The sequence below is a fragment of the Dacryopinax primogenitus genome (genome assembly GCF_000292625.1).
Source record: "Dacryopinax primogenitus strain DJM-731 SS1 chromosome Unknown DACRYscaffold_14, whole genome shotgun sequence".
Lineage (NCBI taxonomy): Eukaryota > Fungi > Basidiomycota > Dacrymycetes > Dacrymycetales > Dacrymycetaceae > Dacryopinax > Dacryopinax primogenitus.
In genome coordinates, this window is record NW_024467211.1 from 564,033 (window position 1) to 578,969 (window position 14,937).

At 54.2% G+C, this 14,937-nt stretch overlaps 6 protein-coding genes across 6 annotated transcripts; 3 read left to right on the top strand and 3 right to left on the bottom strand.

Moving 5' to 3' along the window:
- Positions 1 to 1,059: 1,059 nt before the first annotated feature.
- DACRYDRAFT_54810 (RNA polymerase Rpb6) lies at positions 1,060 to 1,357 on the top strand (the record flags this gene model as incomplete). The annotated part of the gene is made up of 2 exons (XM_040775286.1): positions 1,060 to 1,148; positions 1,198 to 1,357. Coding segments are annotated over 2 exons (249 nt in total), but the record flags the coding sequence as incomplete, so codon positions are not given.
- A 54-nt stretch (positions 1,358 to 1,411) lies between these two features.
- On the bottom strand, positions 1,412 to 2,101 carry DACRYDRAFT_90062 (EF-hand; the record flags this gene model as incomplete). The annotated part of the gene is made up of 3 exons (XM_040776941.1): positions 1,412 to 1,537; positions 1,593 to 1,855; positions 1,909 to 2,101. The coding sequence occupies 3 exons, from the start codon at positions 2,099 to 2,101 to the stop codon at positions 1,412 to 1,414; spliced, it is 582 nt and encodes a 193-aa protein (XP_040626879.1).
- Positions 2,102 to 2,264: 163 nt separating this feature from the next.
- Positions 2,265 to 6,001, top strand: DACRYDRAFT_117598 (uncharacterized protein). Its single transcript, XM_040770416.1, has 9 exons — positions 2,265 to 2,286; positions 2,342 to 2,786; positions 2,836 to 3,026; positions 3,081 to 3,184; positions 3,233 to 3,635; positions 3,683 to 3,889; positions 3,940 to 4,199; positions 4,251 to 4,921; positions 4,971 to 6,001. Exons 1-9 carry the CDS (start codon positions 2,278 to 2,280, stop codon positions 5,975 to 5,977), a joined length of 3,297 nt encoding a protein of 1,098 aa, XP_040626880.1. The 5' UTR covers positions 2,265 to 2,277; the 3' UTR covers positions 5,978 to 6,001.
- A 1,099-nt stretch (positions 6,002 to 7,100) lies between these two features.
- DACRYDRAFT_23539 (uncharacterized protein) lies at positions 7,101 to 7,655 on the top strand (the record flags this gene model as incomplete). Its single annotated transcript, XM_040773275.1, has 1 exon — positions 7,101 to 7,655. A coding segment is annotated over exon 1 (188 nt), but the record flags the coding sequence as incomplete, so codon positions are not given.
- A 3,014-nt stretch (positions 7,656 to 10,669) lies between these two features.
- DACRYDRAFT_101089 (isocitrate lyase and phosphorylmutase) lies at positions 10,670 to 13,102 on the bottom strand (the record flags this gene model as incomplete). Its single annotated transcript, XM_040767518.1, has 5 exons — positions 10,670 to 11,288; positions 11,347 to 12,325; positions 12,375 to 12,426; positions 12,475 to 12,642; positions 12,693 to 13,102. The coding sequence occupies 5 exons, from the start codon at positions 13,100 to 13,102 to the stop codon at positions 11,224 to 11,226; spliced, it is 1,674 nt and encodes a 557-aa protein (XP_040626882.1). The 3' UTR covers positions 10,670 to 11,223.
- Positions 13,103 to 13,724: 622 nt separating this feature from the next.
- Positions 13,725 to 14,189, bottom strand: DACRYDRAFT_109412 (RNA polymerase Rpb6; the record flags this gene model as incomplete). Its single annotated transcript, XM_040768872.1, has 3 exons — positions 13,725 to 13,884; positions 13,934 to 14,109; positions 14,160 to 14,189. 3 exons carry the CDS (start codon positions 14,187 to 14,189, stop codon positions 13,725 to 13,727), a joined length of 366 nt encoding a protein of 121 aa, XP_040626883.1.
- Between the last annotated feature and the right edge of the window lie 748 nt (positions 14,190 to 14,937).

The following is a 14,937-nucleotide window of genomic DNA, read 5'->3' on the forward strand; positions in this document are numbered from 1 at the left end:
CGTTCAGATGACGAGAAAATATGCTTGTCCAACATCCGTCTCGATCAAATTTAACCGCGATCAAAAAGGATCAACCGGGATTGATCGGCCTGATGTTGCCATTCCCCAAACAAAGTTCGAGTAATGATTTGAGCAATGAATCTGTTCCATTGTTCAGATCGTTTCGAGTGGTTTGAGGTCTCAGACCTACAAAGATCCTAAACTCAAACAAAATTGTAAGACAACCATTGTACCACAAACCTACCTCTGATCACTCCCAAGCACGATGAGCTACAGATATGTACCGAGCGGCTTCGTGAAGACACCAAAATGTATCGATTTATATCGTAAAGGAGAGAAACAGACGCGTCTTTCTCATGGTTATATTAGGATGACTGTTCATACAAGAACGCGGAACATGCGCCCGTCTCAAAGCATGGATCAAAGCAACGGCCGCGGAGACTATTCGGAGCCGAGCACGTGGCAGGCAAGGGACCTCAAAATTGTTGCCGTCTGCCTTTTGCCATGAAGCGCTCGACTCTCATTCGTCCATCTCCCAACAAATACCTCTCTTATTTTACCCTTTAAAATGGTGCGCACAATCATGCTAACATGGAAGGAAACAAATTTGACTTATAAAATTGATAGAGCGACGACGGATATGGTGGTGGTTACGGAGGTGATGATGGTGATGGCGGGTGGGTTGCCAAGTTTGCGTGTACATTACCCTCTAACGGCTCTCCAGCTTCGGCGGAGAAGATGGCTTCTATGTAAGAACCTAAGACTACGGATCCAGTTATTTTCTGATATCTCAAATTAGGAAGAAGATGCCGATCTTCTCCAGACGACAATGATGGATGATGATGCCACAGGGGATCCGTTGAACCCCACAGACTTGAACGGAGACGGCCTCATGGGGGATACGGGGGAGGAAAAGCCTCGAGTCAGTCCTCTTACTGAGAGCATGGATGTTTGTTTTGACGCATTCCCTAGATCAATGGTGTTTCCGGTGATCAACATCCTGCCGAGGATCGACCTAGTCATGTTGGGCGAACTGGTGGGGCTCGAGTTGAAGAACATCGAGAGGCAAACAAGGAGAGGATAACGACGCCGTATATGACTAAGTATGAACGGGCGCGGATCCTTGGCACGCGGGCATTACAGCTCAGGTGAGCAGGTTGGACAACGAAAGTTAATCACCATCTGAGTGCCTTGCAGTATGAACGCGCCTGCCCTTGTGAATACAGAAGGAGAGACAGACCCCCTGCAAATCGCCATCAAAGAGCTCGCAGAGAAGAAGATTCCTCTGGTCATTCGTCGCTATCTTCCGGATGGCAGTTTCGAGGATTGGAAAGTGACCGAATTGGAGACATACTGATTCGCGAGAGTGATGAGTGTACAAAAGGATACAGGGTAAGTTGCACACTGCGGTCTAAAACCCAATAGGAGATACTGAATTCTGCTCAGGATCTGTGTTCACACGCAACACTTTCACCCATTCTCGATAGTTGAAGTTACCTTGCCTATCTGTAAACGGCCCTTTCAAGAGGCGATCAATCTGTAATTTACTGCATTAACACCACGTATTATCTCTGCTTGATGGTGTTACGCACCTCGCGCTCATCCATCTTATCCCCAACGCTGCTAAGCCATTTGCGAATCTCGCTTCCCTTCACCCAGCCAGAGTCATTCTCGTCGAAGGACTCAAACGCCTCGATCAACTCTGCTTCCGGATCCAGCTCTACCAATCGCTCGCCCATCATCGTTAAGAACATTGTGAAGTTGACGCCTTTGCTCTGACCAGCAGCGCCTTGCCCAGGCCCACCAGGTCGCGCCGAAAGCAGCCCGGAGATGAGTTCTGGTGTTGGGGGTATGCCTATACTCGTACTTAGTGACACCCTTGCACGAGCCTCTCTTCATAAGACTTGCCTAATGACCCGAGTATGCCTTTGAGATCGGCCTCATCCACTACCCCATCTCCATCTTGGTCCACCAGGCCGAATGCCTCTTTGAATTGCTGGATCTGAGGGGGCGAGAAAAGAGAAAACACGCCAGAGGTTTCGCGCTTGCCTTTTGCTACTTGGAGAGTCGTTGGACGGCCGTGAGACAGAGCTGATGCCATAACAGCAGTGGGAGACGTGAGGTACTTGTTCGTGTTGAATGCTGTTAGGCGCGCACCCAACAGCGCGCAGGGCGCGTATGGGAGCACGTGAATATACTTCCGTCCTCTGTGAAACTACGACCACCAGCCCTCAAGAGTCGTACATAGCGCTTCAGGCGTCATTGGCATTGCACATCATGGCAGAGGTGAGAATATGCCTTACGCGCGTGTGGATAAGTGGAAGCTGATTGTAATCAATAGGATCGCGATGAAGCGAGCTTCTTTAGCTCACTGGCCGGCTTTTCGCTTGGCTCGGTGCTGTCCGAGATGGAGGTGAACACCTCAGGACTTTCTAATCAGCTCGGGCTGCAGGGGATGGGATTTGATCTGGGAAAAGGCATTGCGGATGAGGAGCCAACAGGGCGAGATACAGGAGATGATTGGGAAGAGGAAGTCGACCGAGAGATGCGAGAAGAGGGTGCCAATGGCATGGTGGCAACGCCGGTTGGAGGCCCGAGATCAATCGACATGAAGCCGCTCATGCCGCTCGAACACATGGAGGTCATTTCCAAGAAACAAGTGGAGCCGGAGAGAAGCGTGTATGATCTCTTTCCGAGCTTCAGACCAGACAAGGTGTTGCCGTTCACGGAAATCTTCGCTAGCAAACCCGTACGGAAGCGACATTACCCCACACGAACTGCAACGAGTGAGTAGACCTTTGATCATGCATAGGGAGACGCTGACATGTGTTCTAGTTGAGCTAGTTACTGGTCCACCTTCACCACCTCCTGGGCCTGAGACCGGCAATGCGTCGAAACCTGGCCCAGGACAACGGAATCTTCTCTCGGAGGACTTGTTCGACATCATCCAACCCGTATTACCACGTAAACGAGCAGAATGGGAGACGGAAGGTTCCATTGATGATACCTTGCGGAGAGCGATATTGGTATGTTGTGATGTTCCAAGCCCTGTAGTCTGTACTGACGAGTTCCGCATACAGAAACGTCGAAAGCTTGGAGAAGAGCTATTTGATCTTGACATGGTGGAAGATGTGTTTGATCCGGTGATGATAGCGCCATGGGAGAAAGATATCATGTGGAAGCCGTAAGCAACTGCGCATATATCTGAGAACAGGCAGCTCATTACAACCAGACCTAACAAAGCACACGTGAAGCATACCGACCAAGACGACAGTCAGCCTCACTACCCTGAGTACAATGCTTGGCTCGACAGTGATGACTGGGCGAAGTCCATTATGTGGACTCCATCGACACTATTCAAACCTTTCTTGGCACCGCCGAAACCGGTAGCTGTTGCAGAGAAACACGAGCAACCAACCGCCCCTATCCCGCAACCGCTATCTCGTAAAGCTCGTCTGCAACAGAGCATCATTTCAAATCGAGCCGCACAACAAGTCAAAGACAAGTTTAATTTGTCTAACGACCACATGTATGAGACTTTGCACGGAAGAGGCGTGCAGAGAGGTGTGAGGCAGACATTCGGAAACCTGGAAGTGCAACATGCATATCCCGCACAAAAGCTTCAGCTGCCATTCGTACGTGCTCGTTTAGTCAGAGGAGGATGTTCTGATCCCTGGCACAGTTCAAAACACGCCTTGGAAAGAGCGAAGCTCGCGCTTGGCATCGCCCAGCTTTATTGTTCCCGACGGATATGGAGCTTCGCTTTTCCCGCGTACGCAAACGCGACAAGGACAAGAGCAAGCGGAACAAGGGCGAAGGTCAGGAAATGCGTAGGACGTCAGATCTCACGCTGAAAGATGGGTCGAATTACCTGCTATGGGAATTTTCCGTGAGCATCTCCGTCGCAACAATGAGCTACACTTTCTTATGCTCTAGTAGGAGGAGTTTCCTCCTATTATGTCCTCCATCGGCATGGGTGCTATTCTTGTCAATTACTACCGAAAGCGTACCGAAGGCGACGACCATGTACCGAAAGCCGACGTTGGTGTTGCATTTGTCCTGGAACCCAAGGATGAGTCGCCGTTCCTTAAATTTGGCTCAGCTGAGCCGGGTCAGATGGTCCCCACGCTGTATAATAACCTCATCCGGGCACCCTTGTTCCGACATAAACCATACGCTACAGATTTTCTTGTTGTTCGGTACGTCAACAGCCTCCTGAGCTGAGCGAGTCGCTTATTGCACGGCTACAGGAGCACTCAAAATGGGGAGACAAAATATTTCCTCCGGGAAATCAAAAACCTTTTCGTAGTCGGTCAGACGTATCCTGTAGTTCCCGTGCCTGGACCACACTCCCGAGCCATAACGACTACCATCAAAAAGCGCCTCGAGGGTATTGTCTACCGGCTGCTCAAGAAAAGCAAGCAGGAGCGCATTAAGATCAGCCGGTTGATGAAGTATTTCCCGGACCAAAACGAGCTGCAAATGAGAGGACGACTCAAAGAGCTCATGGAGTATAATCGACGCGGCGAGCACCAGGGATATTGGCGACTCAAGTCTAAGCACACTCTGCTGCCCGATAGCGAGATCATCGCACTGGTCACGCCGGAGAGTGTCGTTCTCTGCGAAGCGATGCAGGTTGGTCAGCGGCATCTACTAGATGCTGGGTACGGCCAAGCCGCAGACGGTGCGGGCGAGGAAGCGGAAGCAGGGGAGGGGGAAGATGGGGAAGGTATGGGCATCGAACAGCAGCTTGCGCCCTGGATCGCGACGAAGAACTTTATAAACGCGACGCAGAACAAGGCAATGCTCAAACTGCATGGGGAGGGTGACCCTACAGGAAGAGGGGAGGCGTTCAGCTTCGTGAGGGTCTCCATGAAGGAGATATTCATCCGCGCGGGAGAGGATGCGCAGGAGAAAATTGGTGCGTTTCAACTTTCGAAGTGTCTAGAACCGTTAGTGACCATCTTCAGCTGAGGCCAATGCACGACCCAAGAATGCCCATCGGTACAACGTACAGCAGCAACAGCAAATCTACCGCTCTGAAATCGAACGTATCTGGAAAGCCCAATATGACTCCCTTTCGTCCAAGATCGAGCCTGATCTAGATGTGGAAGAAGAAGAGCCCATGCGGGGCTCTCGCCAGCCCTCAGTGGGGTACTCCGCCCCGAAACCGATCACATTCCGTGATGAACGGCAGTTCCCTACGGCACATACGGCCTTCTCCCCGCCTGTCCGTTCTCCTCTCGCTGCTGGACCATCCTATGTGCGCGGTGCGTCGGAATACAGCCGAGGCTCTAGCGCCGATCTCGAACGGGATATGGAGGACGACATGCTCAGCCAGGGCGGGGTAGCTGCCAACCAAGCAAGCGCAAATCGGGTTCTGCGAATTCGTAGGATGCAGCCAGACGGTAGCTGGAAGACTGAGATCGTACGAGACGAAAACGTGATCAACGTCTATATCCGCGCGCGCAGAAATATCGAGGAAGAGAATATGATGCCCGACGTTGCTCTCCCCACTGGAGACGCGACGACGGATACCCGGATGCGCAAGCGGCTTGAAGCTGAGATCAGCAGAATGAAGCGGAACCAAGAACGGCGGTTGACTAGGAAGAACCAGAGTCTAGTCAAGTCTGGAGGGCGGCCAATCCAGCTCGACCGGCCTGCCAAAGCGGACACTTCTCGCCGGTGTGGCAACTGCGGGCAGATAGGACACATGAAGACGAATCGAAAATGTCCGCGGTACGCAGAGTTCAATCCTGTGCCAACAACCGCGACGCCCATAGCTGCCAGCCCACCTGCGGCGCATGCGGCGTTCCCGAGCTTCTCTACGCCGGGGTTGGCAAGGCAGGCCAGTGCATTTGGGTTCCCGAATGTGAGCAGTCCGTTGGCGACGAGTCCCCCGCTGGTGAGGGATCATGCGGAGAGCCCGGGAGCAAGACCGCCAAAGTTAAAGATTACAATCAAGAATAAGACGTAGGGGGGGAAGAGGAGGGTGTGTATCATTAGAGACATTGTTGTATTATCCTGTACTCTAGTCCTCGGGCAACCCCATGGATAAACGTGTCCCTTCCATAAAGCTTAAGCGCCCGATCCCTCGTTACCCTGTCCCAACCACTGAGGTACCTCATCTGGTCAACATTACGATCTGAGACATTGTTGCTTCCGTTTTGATTTGAATGGAAATAAGGTTTGTAAAATGATCCCGATAGAAGACTAACACCGCCACCCCTCATGATTAGGGTTCCACGGGAGAATTCCACATACATGACAACGGCCGAAGTGTATTTCCTTGTCCTCTTGCCTCTGTTCCTGGTCATTACTTTGCTTACTTTTTGTCTGTTCATTGTCTGCGAATTGGTGCAACTTGGACTGCTTTTCTCTATCTGCCTCTCATGTCTACCTCTGACGCTCTCTAACGTCCTCTACGTTCAACACTTCTTACGCCAACAACGAGGAAGCACGCAATCAGCCGACGTGTAGACGACAGCACCGCGCGAAACGCCGTCCTTCTCTGATCAGTTCACCGTCGCGCTCCCTCAGTGTCTATTCGCCCTTTGTGCAGATGGTTCTCTCCGCTTTGCAAGCTTCACAACCACCCCAAGCAATACAAGACACCATTAGGAGTACTAGCACCACCACTAGCGATAGAAGCAGTCAGAGTCTTTCCCGAACGCACAACCGTAAGAAGCGATCTCCTCGGTCGTCGTCGACCTCCAGCTCCCAGCCGTCCACTCAGCCTAGCGAGATCTTCGACCACGACCACGGCATGATCTCGCCGAGCACGTCTGTACCCGTGTCGGATGGGTATGAGGAGGAGATTGGGAAAGGGCAGATGCTGAGGGTCGATATCGATGGGCTGGAGGAAGAAGATGACTTCGACGATGACACGAACCGGGTTACGCTCACGTCAACACTCACTGCACGCCCTATGCCCGGAGCAGCTGTCCCCCCCATGCGGCTCGCAAAGCTTGCCAACGCGTTCGGGGTCAGCACTCCCCTCCCTCCGTTAGGCGACGCGCACTCCCCACACCAGTTCGGATTCGCACCTGTTCCTCCCCATTCGCCGCACTCTAACCCCAACCCACACGCACACGGTCATTCGAGATCAACGGCAACCCGTTTCCTTATCCACGTCATTCCCCCGCTATCGCTCGCACCCGACCCGTCTGCCGAAGCCCAGCTGAAACGAGGTGCTCTCGTCCCACTGCACTCGACTCTCAAAGGCCAGCTAGGTGCTGTAGCGCGCGAATACAAACTCCCAAGCACGAGTGGGATGCTTTTTTTTCTCTTATCTGAAGATCCGGAGACGGGCGCCTCGGGGATGGCAGGACCGAGGATATCAGACGACGCGTGGCGCCTTCTTTGGCAGCCACTGCTGCGTATGGAGCGAGAGGAGCTTGCTGCCGCTTTGACTTCCCCGAGGAGCGCCAGCGTCGCTTCACACCTCCCTCCGCACTCTCACTCCCCAGTACCAAGCCCCCCGAATACGCTGCGCGACAGCCCAGTTGATGACAGCGCCGTCACCTCACCCAGCGCCAGCATTTCGAGCGACCTCGCGCATGCGCAGGGACAAGTACTCAGACCGCTGAACACTGGTGCCGGTGCCGGCATGGGGCCTTCACCGCGTCGACAAGCCTTCCCTTTCGGCTCTGGCCGGCCCTCCCCTCTCGACTCCCACCACCCCTCCGGTCCAGGAAGCGACATCCCCGAACCAAGAATACGACAAGATAGCCTCGCCTCTCTCGCTTCCACAGCCTCCTCCCACCCCTCTCGGCCTCCCTATCCCTCACGCGCGGCGTACCTCTCCCGGCCCAGCACCTCCCTCTCCCTCTCCGTCCCTTCCCCTATAGTCGGCAAAGTAGAATTCGACATCGACCGATCCAAAGCTGGGTGGTTCGACCTCTGGCTTGCGCGTACCCGAGGCGGTAGTCAGTCTGCTGCGCCTTCCCCCAGCCCTGGAGTCAGGGGAGGGCCATTACCGCTGATGCTCCCCTCCCGAGCTAACTCGAGAGCCACTTCCAGGAGTCCGAGATCGCCGTTGTTCCGCTTGGACGGGGACTCGCCACTTCCTAGCGCGGGGATGTTGAGGAGCGAGGACGGGCTGTTGAGCCCTGGGAGTGGGACTGTAATGGGTGGGGTGATGCATGAACTGGAACCGGAGTTGTTCAGTCACGAGCTGGAGACGCCTGAGATGATTCTAGAGGAAGACACGGAGGAGGGGAGGGAACGGATGACGGAACCAGAGTATGTGCAGCTTGAGGATGAGGATGGGGATGCGCATGAGCAGGAAGAGGTGGAGGAAGAGGATGTGACACTCTCGCCAGAAGAGGAGGCAGAGCTGACCCTCTCCCCTGAAGAGGAGGTAGAACTCGACACCAAAGAGGTATTCGAAACCAGAGAAACTAGTGAAGAAGGGGAGATCCACACCGACGGATCGGAGGAACAAGAAGAAAAGGAGCTGGGACCGCCGACTATCCCCTTCCTTTCAATCAGTTCCGATCCTTTGGGCGACGTCTTCCCTGCCGACGGCGAAACCTGGTCCACACTGCGCAGCTCGATCTCCTCCAACGCGGCTCAGCCGGCGAATTCGCATCGCTCGTCGTTGTCTGCTGTTGGCATACAGGGCCTTGGGATAAGGATGAATGGTATGCCATATTCTCCGGCTGCTCCCGCACCCCCACCCACAAGGCCATTGCCTCCCTCTCCTGTCGATGCGGTAAGGGACGATGGAACAGACGAAGAGGGACATATGCTGGCACCGCTGGCACCGCCGAGTCCTGGACGGTTTGATGACGGGAGCGGGAGCGGAAGCGGTACAGACTGGGACAGCACGGACGATGTGGAAGATGTCGTCAGTCTGTGGAACGCGAAGCATGGGCAAAAGATGATCACTCAGGCACAGCTGAGGGAGGAGCTAAGAGACAGTTTGAGGCATCCGGTTACTGTCGTTGAGGTGAGCCGGGACGATGCTGAAGCCGATGGAAGGGAAGAAAGGATGGCGTTCAGTCCCGAACCTATACATTCGCCGGAAACGGTCACCCCTGGTGGCTCTCCACGTGAATCTATGAGGCACTCCCGCATCCCCTCGAACTCGACAGCTACCGGGGATTCTCCAGTCGGATCCGGCTCAGGGCTTTCTCCCCCAGCACCGCAGGGAAAACGCAGCGCTCCTCCCGCACCGTTGCGTCTTGCGCCAAGCCCGCATATTACCGATCGAGTCATTGACCGCGAGCCTGGTGAACGAGATTCACTCCAAGGCTTGCCCTATACTCGCTTGCAGAAGACGACGTCCCGAGCGTCCTCCAACCGGCAGAGCAGTGTTGACTCGGAAGCAGACAGTCTCAGAGCAAGCCAAATACGCATGCAGAAGGAACTGGATGATATCGAGAAGGTATGCGATATTTTCACAAGCCATCGAAGCGCAGTCACTCATCTCAGGACAGGCATATGCGCAGATATCCCCTAAGCCAGGGGGCAGCTCCTCTCTTATGGATCTGACTATATCGCCGGATCTGAGCACCAGACCCAGTCCGGCCTTTCCAGGTCTTACTGGCAAGTCAACTGGGTACTAATCTCTGATTCATCTTTCATGGAGAGTACTGATGATTAAAACAGGTTGGTGGTTGGTGGCTGGCCCGCCATTCCCGTCAGCCCAACCGTGGCTCAACAGGGTGTGGATGGCCTCATGGCTCCCGGGATTATGGGGCCCGAGGACCGTCCCTTTGCCCCTGCCACAGTATCCATCGAGACACTACAGCGCGCCCGTTCCGCCGAAGAAGAGGGCATAAATATTAGTCCGAAGGACAAGAAGGATCGCCGATCGACCAAGTCTCCATCCATCGAAAGGAACGAATCCGTGCGGAGCAGAGACTCGAGCCGCTTCTCGGAAGAATCGTCGCTAAAGGACGTCAAGACAGAGCGCAAGCGTTCGCAGTCAATCATGAGCGTGAAAAGTATCAGGCGGTTGTGGAAGAAGGGCGCGCAAGCAGGTCTGCAGGATGTTCCCGAAGCAGAGAGTCCACCGTTACCACCACCCACCCCGAAGTCCCCGATGCCGCCAAGCCCATACAGTGCAATCGATCTTACTAGTCCAAGAATATCGACTTCTTCCGCAGACAGTATTAGCGATTTCAAAGACGGCAAGCGTGACTCTGGTCTGGATCACTTCCGCTTCGACCAAGATTCCCGTCTGAGCCTCCGATCGCCTACGCCGGTTCTCCAAGCACATGCTCGAGTTCCCTCCCCCTCCCAATCCACAAACAGGACTTCGCTCAAAGCTGCCCGCACGCGAAGTGTGCTCAACAAGTGGGCTAGTCCGAAGGTACGACAACAGCCGACCAAGGAGCCCGAGGATGATGGCGGAGTCAGAATCCATGGTCGTTCAGTTCTAATATCAGCCCCTATGCACGTTATTCATGGCCAAGCTGATATTCGTGATGCACGGTTCGCAGCGACACACCGAGCTGCCCCGTCACCTCCTCAGATGTCAGGCTTCAACCCATCCGGATCGCCAACGCCCCCAATGCCCCCACCCAAATCACCGACCGTTGCACAAGACAGCACTCCGCCTGCCCGACCAATGCGAGATTCTGCTGCCCCACCCCAAGGCACGCGAGAATCACCCCCGCGGCCCACCAGGCAGACTAGCATCCGTCGCAAACCCGTGCCTGGGATGGACGAAGTCGGCGAGGATGGGCTCCTGATCACTCACTCACCCGCGTCGTCCATATCGCGCGCACATCGCACTGGTTCCATCTCTGCGTCGTTACTCAGCCAACCGGTGCAGGAAGAGCAGCAGCCAAGACCGAGCATGTCCTCCAGTACGACGGACGACCCGCTGAGCCCGACAGAGCTGTCCAACTTTGAGATAGTTACTCCTGTCGGGTACGCGCACATCCGCAGTTCGCCTGCATTCTAGATTCCTTTTTCGTTCCTTCTTGAGCTTTTTGGGGCCGTCATGACGGCTTGATTCCCGGATCCCTTCCAATGCGGTTTTTTTGCGTGTAATTTGGCTCTCTCTGGCTGGTAGATATCCCTATGCTTTATTCATCCTTGTTGTGTACAACTAGTGGGCGTAATGTTGCCCCTTCCTTCACCCGGTTCCAGGGAAGGCTGGGCGGGAAGGGACCAACAGATACAGGCAGTAGCGCGCATTCGTAATACATTTATTTTGCCACTCCAGGCAACTGCCGAACACCCATTATCCATGTCTTACCTCCTCCTTCAGAACGCATGTTCGGTAGAATCCTTGCCCATAGAAGCAGTGCTCGACGAGCCCGAGGAGACCGCTAGGAGCATCATCAGCATCCCATCCCCGTCCACCGCTCAACCAGTAGAATGACTCACTCTGCAAAATCCTATCAATATACGCCGCTCCGCTCCACTTCTGATGCGTCAGAACGTCCACCCCAAGCTCCTTCTCCCTCTTCTGTACAAGCTCTACATAAGCTAACATCCCCTCCTCCGCATAGCGTTTCGCAAGCTCATGACTCCCCAAGGCAGTTGAATGCAGCCCGGCGAGGGAGATAAGCTGCAGAACGAACCCTTCTTTCCCCAGGTCCCAGATGAAGTTCTTCAGGTCTTGGTCGCTGTACCCCGCAGCGGCCCAGTTAAAGCTCGGACTAAGGTTGTAGACAAACCATTTTCCCTCATGCGTTTTCCTGATCTCGCGCGCGTACGCTTGGGCTTCGGAAAACGAGGGTTTGCTCGTCTCGAGCCAGAGCATGTCGGCGTAAGGCGCGTACGCGGAGGCGCGGGCGATCGCCGCGGCCAGCCCGCCGGTATAGGCGTAGTACCCCTCTCTGGTGCGCGGAGCGTCCCAGTCCCAGTACACGTCTGAGCCGAGCATCGTGCGCGCTAGCAGGCGCATCTCGGTAATACTCTTGCCCTTGCTCTTTGTCTGGAACTGGGCGAAGATGGCGTCCTTCCCGCTCAGGCTGGACTCGGAGAGCGCGGTACGGGCCGCTTCCTCGAACGTGCACACAGGGTTCGCAGCATGCCATGCAGTCTCGACGGCGTCCACTTCTGCACCGGTCTTGCCGACCGCTTCGGCTTGCGCTAGGCTCTCAGCTAGACTCAGACAAGGGGCAGTGACACCTTTGACAAAAGGATGATCGAGCGGGTCGACGGTGCTACTGATAAGCCGGGCGGACTCGGCGTCTGTCCGTGCGAGGAGCAACATAGGATGCTGCAGAAGGTCAAGTTGGAAGCGGGAGGCGATTAGGCGAGAGACGTGCGTCGAGGCGGGGACAAGGGTCTTGCCTGCTTGATGCCCGCATTTTTTACCGCCATGCAGTTGGTCTTCCATGTGTATTGCCGCTGCACCCTGAGGAGATGTGGTAGCAGGTGTTAATGGGAGGAAGGGACGGACTTACAGACTCTGCGAACAGCTTGACGAGCTTCATCACGCTGCTCAGCCCTCCATGCCTGCCAACAATCAGCTCTGCTGCTCAATTGAAAGGCCGGGAGACGTACCCAGTGTCGGCATCGGCTATGATAGGCCGAAGGTAGTCTACGTAGGGCAGTTTTTCACGGTCTGAAGGGGAGGCCGTCATACGCTCGTCGTAGTGCTTCCTGTCATGCAACTGCTGAGCGCGGAAAAGGCGGTGTACCTGGTTAGGCACGGTCGTGTACGGGTAGTCGCTAGAACGATGTCAGCGTACCTGTAAGAGAACGTAAAGTGAGGGGCTCACGCCAGATCAGGCCCAACCTCGTTATTCGCCGTCGTCAACACACTCGAGCACGCCCACCCGCTGACATACACCACCTGCAACCACTTCGCAATCTGCGTCATCTGCACAGGGTCGATTGCTCCCATAGTATGCACCGGCTCTCCCTTGCCAGCGGCATTGCTAAGAATACGGAATAGTTTGTCCGCGGTCAGGGCGCCTGGGAGGGGTAGTGGTGTATGGGAACCTTGTTTACTCACGACTGAGGCAGGGGTGTATGGTCGCCTGATATGGGCAAAGCGAGGGAGAGAGAAGTATTCCTCCATGTGGGAAACACGAGACTGGAACTGGGCTTCTTCGTCCGCTACTGAGGGGGGTTGGAGGGGGAGGGAAGGGATATCGAAGGCGTGGCTGGAGGAGGTGTGGAGTGCCATTGTGCTTTGAAGTGGGAGAAGTTGGAGTCTGTGAAGGAGAGCTCCTGTGCGAGCTATCCTGGGAGTTAACATCCCTTTCCTATAGCGGAGTTCCTCGCAGTAAAGCAGAAGAAAGAGGGACAAGGAGTGAACAAAGTAACCTGCCTTGCTGGGGTTATATATTCAGCTCCAGGTGTTAGTAAGGGTCCACCCCCGCACAAAGCAATAACCGATCATTACACCCGATCCTCTCCGCGCGACCCTGGGCAAGGCGCCGCTGGTCAGAGCAAAGGCGTTGATCGAGGCGTTCGAGTCCTTCGACGAGAATGACTCTGGCTGGGTGAAGGGAAGCGAGATTCGCAAATGGCTTAGCAGCGTTGGGGATAAGATGGATGAGCGCGAGGTGCGTAACACCATCAAGCAGACATAACATGTGATGTTAATGCAGTAAATTACAGATTGATCGCCTCTTGAAAGGGCCGTTTACAGATAGGCAAGGTAACTTCAGCTATCGAGAATGGGTGAAAGTGTTGCGTATGAACACAGATCCTGAGCAGAATTCAGTATCTCCTATTGGGTTTTAGACCGTGCACCAGTGTGCAACTTACCCTGTACCCTTTTGTACACTCATTACTCTCGCGAATCAGTATGTCTCCAATTCGGTCACTTTCCAATCCTCGAAACTGCCATCCGGAAGATAGCGACGAATGACCAGAGGAATCTTCTTCTCTGCGAGCTCTTTGATGGCGATTTGCAGGGGGTCTGTCTCTCCTTCTGTATTCACAAGGGCAGGCGCGTTCATACTGCAAGGCACTCAGATGGTGATTAACTTTCGTTGTCCAACCTGCTCACCTGAGCTGTAATGCCCGTGTGCCAAGGATCCGTGCCCGCTCGTACTTAGTCATATACGGCGTCGTTATCCTCTCCTTGTTTGCCTCTCGATGTTCTTCAACTCGAGCCCCACCAGTTCGCCCAACATGACTAGGTCGATCCTCGGGAGGATGTTGATCACCGGAAACACCATTGATCTAGGGCATGCGTCAAAACAAACATCCATGCTCTCAGTGAGAGAACTGACTCGAGGTTTTTCCTCCCCCGTATCCCCCATGAGGCCCTCTCCATTCAAGTCTGTGGGGTTCAACGGATCCCCTGTTATCCATCATTGTCGTCTGGAGAAGATCGGCATCTTCTTCCTAATTTGAGATATCAGAAAATAACTGGATCCGTAGTCTTAGGTTCTTACATAGAAGCCATCTTCTCCGCCGAAGCTGGAGAGCCGTTAGAGGGTAATGTACACGCAAACTTGGCAACCCACCCGCCATCACCATCATCACCTCCGTAACCACCACCATATCCGTCGTCGCTCTATCAATTTTATAAGTCAAATTTGTTTCCTTCCATGTTAGCATGATTGTGCGCACCATTTTAAAGGGTAAAATAAGAGAGGTATTTGTTGGGAGATGGACGAATGAGAGTCGAGCGCTTCATGGCAAAAGGCAGACGGCAACAATTTTGAGGTCCCTTGCCTGCCACGTGCTCGGCTCCGAATAGTCTCCGCGGCCGTTGCTTTGATCCATGCTTTGAGACGGGCGCATGTTCCGCGTTCTTGTATGAACAGTCATCCTAATATAACCATGAGAAAGACGCGTCTGTTTCTCTCCTTTACGATATAAATCGATACATTTTGGTGTCTTCACGAAGCCGCTCGGTACATATCTGTAGCTCATCGTGCTTGGGAGTGATCAGAGGTAGGTTTGTGGGTACAATGGTTGTCTTACAATTTTGTTTGAGTTAGGGATCTTTGGTAGGTCTGAGACCTCAAACCACTCGAAACGATCTGGAACAATGGAACAGAT